This window comes from Coregonus lavaretus (assembly GCF_964263955.1).
Source record: "Coregonus lavaretus genome assembly, chromosome: 10".
NCBI classification, from domain to species: domain Eukaryota; kingdom Metazoa; phylum Chordata; class Actinopteri; order Salmoniformes; family Salmonidae; genus Coregonus; species Coregonus lavaretus.
Genome location: NC_139997.1, coordinates 62,057,489 through 62,063,792, shown reverse-complemented (window position 1 = coordinate 62,063,792; position 6,304 = coordinate 62,057,489). Strand labels below are relative to the sequence as shown.

The 6,304-nt window shown below is 41.8% G+C and overlaps 1 protein-coding gene across 2 annotated transcripts in view; it reads right to left on the bottom strand.

The window, feature by feature from the left end:
- Window positions 1-1,426: 1,426 nt before the first annotated feature.
- The window catches only part of LOC311135955 (lissencephaly-1 homolog B-like), a 31,832-nt gene continuing 26,954 nt past the window's right edge, over window positions 1,427-6,304 (bottom strand). For both annotated transcript variants that reach the window (XM_084169999.1, XM_084170000.1), the window contains exon 11: window positions 1,427-2,718. In XM_084169999.1, the coding sequence (XP_084026125.1) occupies window positions 2,645-2,718 (74 nt within the window). In that variant the 3' untranslated portion in view covers window positions 1,427-2,644. The remainder of the gene's footprint in view (window positions 2,719-6,304) is intronic.

The following is a 6,304-nucleotide window of genomic DNA, read 5'->3' as shown; positions in this document are numbered from 1 at the left end:
CTAAAACACACACCTGTTTGACCTCGCTGTGTAAGTCTACTTTTGTTACATTCCTGAGTCAGTTCAGGTAGCATTCAATGTCCTGCATGTGTTAACCATGGCAGCCAGCATTGCAAATAAAGAGATGTGCAGAAAGAGAATCAGCCTCTGTGTTTGTTGATCCTTTCCCTTTTATGTATTTTTCATGCCAGGCCCATCTTTTCAAATAAACAATTTATTTACAATTCTACACACTCTTAGAAAAAAAGGTGTTATCTAGAACCTAAAAGGGTTCTTCAGCTGTCCCCACAGGAGAACCCTTTGAAGAATCAATTTAATTATATCTCTATTTGAGCAAAATAAGTAGTTTCGTTGTGATCACAATAAAATCCTAACAAATTTGTTTGAGCACCACAGTCAGGCAGAAAATCGGGGTTACATTTTTTTGCTTGCTCTACAGATGGCTATATAGGTCTGCTAATAAAGGACTAATAAAGTCACAGTGCACTAAAAAATAAAAATAAAAAATAGTTTTTTCAGGGTGTGTTGCAGCACCCCTACTTCCCGCAGCTATGGTGGTGGAGACAAACTACCTTCTGATCATTGAAAGTCGATTGACGCTGCCTCGTTTCACAGTGACAACATTCTGAATATTGAATAGCTCCCCGTGTGTTTATGCTAGACTTACATTTTCTTGTAGTGGCTGCAACTCAATTTACTCTTTCCGCTGATATAAAGCCTGCGCCTATTCCATAATATGTGGCTTGTTAAAGAGGTCTTTTTCTACATGAGAGGATCCAGACAAGAAAATACTCACGAAATCGTCTGTAAACTCCGAATATTTTGAGCTACAAACCAATACATCACCGCCATTGAAAGATGAGACTCTCACGAACACGCCAGTGTCGGGTGTTTTGCTCTGACATCCAAAAAGCTTTATGGCAGTCATCTGAACTTTTTGGCTGTCTGTCTTGCCATGTAGAAATGTATTATTCAATGTTTTTCTATGGGCTTTAGCAGTAAAGGCCAAATTCAATGTATAATCAAATAATATTTTTATATATTTTTTTTATACCTACAGAGGTCCTAAAATTAAAAATGAAATGGCTATATGATACATTTTATGACCACCCTGAAACAATTCCACATGTTAGCTTAGTAGATATTGCGATATAAGCGCTTAGAGACCTACATCAAACATTTCCACAGCCATTTGCAAAAGAGGCAAATGGAAGTTGCATGGTGCTGAGAAACAATTCTTGCTTTATTGAGCTAACAATTTTTCCTTATCTTTTGTTTTAGTTAGTGATGACATCTCAGCCTCCAGGCTCTACAGTACTCGATTACAATGGCAAACTCCACCTTCACCGCTTGCGTAGTTTGGCGTACCCAGGCTGTGCAAAATGTGCATACCTCTTGATAAAAAAAGCACACATGACAAGGCCAATGTTATATTTACAGATGTATTTTATGTTGCAAACAATCGCATACAGATATATTGGTACACAATTTTACTGTGCTTATGTGCATGTGTGTGTGAGAGAGAGCAGTGAGAGCACAGAAAGCAGAAGGAAATCCCTTGGTGAGGGAGACCACAAGAGGGTTAACAAGGCAGAGACAGCAGAGAATGAGTGGGACTGGGCACTCTAGGGACACACCGCAGCAGAGGTTTTGTGTGTGTGGTGTGTGTAACACAAATATAAGAGTCTGCTCATCTATGCGTCTTCCTTGATCTAAGTGTGTGTGAAAGAGAGAGAGTGGGAAAGTCTGTTCGTGTGTGTGTGTGTGTTCTTTGCAGTATAGGGATCTTTAAGATCCTTGTGAGTATCTACTAGAAGCCAGTCAGAGAGAGGGAGTATATAGAGAGAAATAGAAAGTCACCCCTCTATTCTCTACCGCCTTACACACATACAGTACGCACCCAAATGCACACACACAGACCATACTTTATCGGTTATCTCTTATTCTACTCCTCCTCCCCATATTATCCTCTGTCACAATTCTCTCTTTGTTCTTTCACACTCTTCTTCTTCCCGATCTCTCTCAGGTAGCATCAGAATAACAGTGGTGGCAAAAAACGAAATAAAACCAAACCCTTAAAGAACAGACGTGATTGGTTTACGTGCACTGTCACAATTACCCAGCATCCACTGGGGAAGGACACAGGAACCATATACCCTTCGCCCCCCACGTCATGACAATGGTATGCAAATTTAGACACATTTACAGTACACACATTTTTGGGGGAATTCACCATTCAAGGAATACTTCTTTTTTCTTTTAGTGTGTGTGTGAGAGAGAATGTGTGAGTGTGTAACATTTATTAAGCGTACCCTACATCCAGAATAATTTACATAAAAGGACAATATTTATTTTAAACAGGGCCGGGGGATGAAGGGCAGAGGGGGAGAGCCTGGGTAACAATGGTATAGAGTGCAAGAGGTTGGGCTTAGGTGAGGGTCAGAGAGAAAGGGTAGGATAGTGGGTAGGAGGGGGTATAGGGCTGCTTTTGGGGGGATAGAGAAGATTAGGGTAGGAGAGGCTGCTATTTGGGGGAGCACTAGGGCTGCTTTTGGGAGAGTAGAGCAGGAGGTTGGGGTGGGGGTTACAGGGCTGTGGTTGGAGGGTAGAGAGGAAGATGAGGAGAGGGAGGTAGCAGGCAGACTCAGCGACACTCCCACACTTTGACTGTCTGATCAACGCTGCCTGTCACCACGTAGGGAGCAGTCCGGTGCATATCTAGAGAGAGAGATACAAATACAGACTGGAATAAAAGCCTGCACACCTATTAGCTCTCCAGGAAGATAATTGACCACCCTTGATGTATACAGTGCCTTCAGGAAGTATTCATAACCCTAGACTTATTCCACAACATTTTTTGTGTTACAGCATGAATTAAACGTTTATAAAATATACTGAACAAAAATACATACAGTGGGGGAAAAAAGTATTTAGTCAGCCACCAATTATTTATTTTCCACCATAATTTGCAAATAAATTCATAAAAAATCCTACAATGTGATTTTCTGGATTTTATTTTCTCAATTTGTCTGTCATAGTTGACGTGTACCTATGATGAAAATTACAGGCCTCTCTCATCTTTTTAAGTGGGAGAACTTGCACAATTGGTGGCTGACTAAATACTCCCCCCCCCCCCCACTGTACATGTAAAGTGTTTCATGAGCAGAAATAAAAGATCCCAGAAATATTCCATATGCAGAAAAAAAAATTCTCTAACATTTTGTGCACAAATTTGTTTACAATGTTAGTGAACATTTCACCATTGTTAAGATAATCCATCCACCTGACAGGTGTGGCATATCAATAAGCTGATTAAACAACAATCATTACACAGGTGCACCTTATTCTGGGGACAATAAAAAGCCACTCTTAAATGTGCAGTTGTCACACAACACAACACCACAGATGTCTCAATTTTGAGGGAGCGTGCAATTGGCATGCTGACTGCAGGAATGTCCACCAGAGCTGTTGCCAGAGAATTGAATGTTCATTTCGCTACCATAAACCGCCTCCAACGTTGTTTTAGAGAATTTGGTAGTACGTCCAACCGGCATCACAACTGTAGACCACGTGTAACCACGCCAGCCCGGGACTTTCACATCCGGCTTCTTCACCTGCGGGGTCATCGGGGACCAGCCACCCAGACAGCTGATTAAATATTATTTCCGAAAAAGCATTTAGGTCTGTAATAAAGCCCTTTTGTGGGGAAAAACGCATTCTGATTGGCTAGGCCTGGATCCCAAGTGGGTGGGCCTATGCACTCGCAGGCCTGGCCCAGTCATGTGAAATCCATTGATTAGGGCCTAATGAATGTATTTCAATTGACTGTTTTCCTTATATGAACTCTAACTCAGTAAAATATTTGAAATTGTTGCATATTGTTTTGTTCAGTATATACACTACCGGTCAAAAGTTTTAGAACACCTTCTCATTCAAGGTTTTTTCTTTATTTTCACTATTTTCTACATTGTAGAATAATAGTGAAGACATCAAAACTATGTCATGTAGTAACCAAAAAAGTGTTAAATAAATCAAAATATTTTTAATATTTGAGATTCTTCAAATAGCCACCCTTTGCCTTGATGACAGTTTTGCACACTCTTGGCATTCTCTCAACAAACTTCATGAGGTAGTCACCTGGAATGCATTTCAATTAACAGGTGTGCCTTCTTAAAAGTTAATTTGTGGAATTTATTTCCTTCTTAATGCGTTTGAGCCAATCAGTTGTGTTATGTCAAGAACAGCTCAAATTAGCAAAGAGAAATGACAATACATCATTACTTTAAGACATGAAGGTCAGTCAATCCGGAAAATGTCAAGAACTTTGAAAGTTACTTCAAGTGCAGTCGCAAAAACCATCAGGTGCTATGATAAAACTGGCTCATGAGGACCGCCACAGGAATGGAAGACCCAGAATTACATCTGCTGCAGAGGATTTCATTTCATTTCATTTCATTTCAAGTTCATTAGAGTTACCAACCTCAGAAATTGCAGCCCAAATAAATGCTTCAGCGTTCAAATAACCGACACATCTCAACATCAACTGTTCAGAGCAGACTGTGTGAATCAGGCCTTCATGGTCAAATTGCTGCAAAGAAACCACTACTAAAGGACAACAATAATAAGACGAGACTTGCTTGGACCAAGAAACACGAGCAATGGACATTAGACCAGTGGAAATTTGTCCTTTGGTCTGGAGTCCAAATTGGAGATTTTTGGTTCCAACCGCCGTGTCTTTGTGAGACGCGGTGTGGGTGAACGGATGATTTCTGCATGTGTATTTCCAACCGTAAAGCATGGAGGTGGTGTTATGGTGTGGTGGTGCTTTGCTGGTGCCACTGTCTGTGATTTATTTAGAATTCAAGGCACACTTAACCAGCATGGCAACCACAGCATTCTGCAGCGATACACCATCCCATCTGGTTTGGGCGTAGTGGGACTATAATTTGTTTTTCAACAGGACAATGACCCAACACACCTCCAGGCTGTGTAAGGGCTATTTGACCAAGAAGGAGAGTGATGGAGTGCTGCAGCAGATGACCTGGCCTCCACAATAACCCGACCTCAACCAAATTGAGATGGTTTGGGATGAGTCTCCCGAGTGGCGCAGTGGTCTAAGGCACTGGTCTAAGGCACTGCATCGCAGTGCTAGCTGTGCCACTAGAGATCCTGGTTCGAATCCAGGCTCTGTCGTAGCCGGCCGCGACCGGGAGACCCATGGGGCGGCGCACAAGTCGTCCAGGGTAGGGGAGGGAATGGCCGGCAGGGATGTAGCTCAGTTGGTAGAGCATGGCATTTGCAACGCCAGGGTGGTGGGTTCGATTCCCACGGGGGGCCAGTATGAAAAAAATAAAAAAATAAACAATGTATGCGCTCACTAACTGTAGAGCGTCTGCTAAATGACTAAAATGTAAATGTAATGAGTCGGACCGCAGAGTGAAGGAAAAGCAGCCAACAAGTGCTCAGCATATGTGGGAACTCCTTCAAGACTAATGGAAAAGCATTCCAGGTGTAGCTGGTTGAGAGAATGCTACAAGTGTGCAAGGCAAAGGGTGGCTATTTGAATAATCAACACTTTTTTGTTACTACATGATTCCATGTGTGTTATTTCATAGTTTTGATGTATTCACTATTATATTAGTATATTATTTCACACATCTACACACCCATCTACACATAATGACAAAGTGAAAACATGTTTAGACATTTTTGCACATTCATTGAAAATGAAATACAGTGCATTCAGTATTCAAAGTATTCAGACGACTTCACTTTTTCCACCCCCTCAATCTACACAAAATACTCCCATAATCACAAAGCAAAAACAGGTTTTTAGAATTTTTTGCAAATGCATATATTTTTTTATAAAATAAATATTCAGACCCTTTACTCAGTACTCTGTTAAAGCACCTTTGGCAGCGATTACAGCGTTGAGTCTTCCTAGGTATGACACTACAAGCTTGGCACACCTGTATTTGGGGAGTTTCTCCCTTTCTTCTCTGCAGATCCTCTCAAGCTTTATCAGGTTGGATGGAGAGTGTCGCTGCACAGCTATTTTCAGGTCTCTCCAGAGATGTTAGATCGGGTTCAAGTCCGGGCTCTGTCTGGTCCACTCAAGGACATTCAGAGACTTGTCCCAAAGCCACTTCTGCGTTGTCTTGGCTGTGTGCTTAGGGTCGTTGTGCTGTTGGAAGCTGAACCTTTGCCCCCAGTCTGAGGTTCTGGGCACTCTGTAGCAGGTTTTCATCATGGATCTCTCTGTACATTGCTCTGTTCATCTTTCCCTCGATCCTGACTAGTCTCC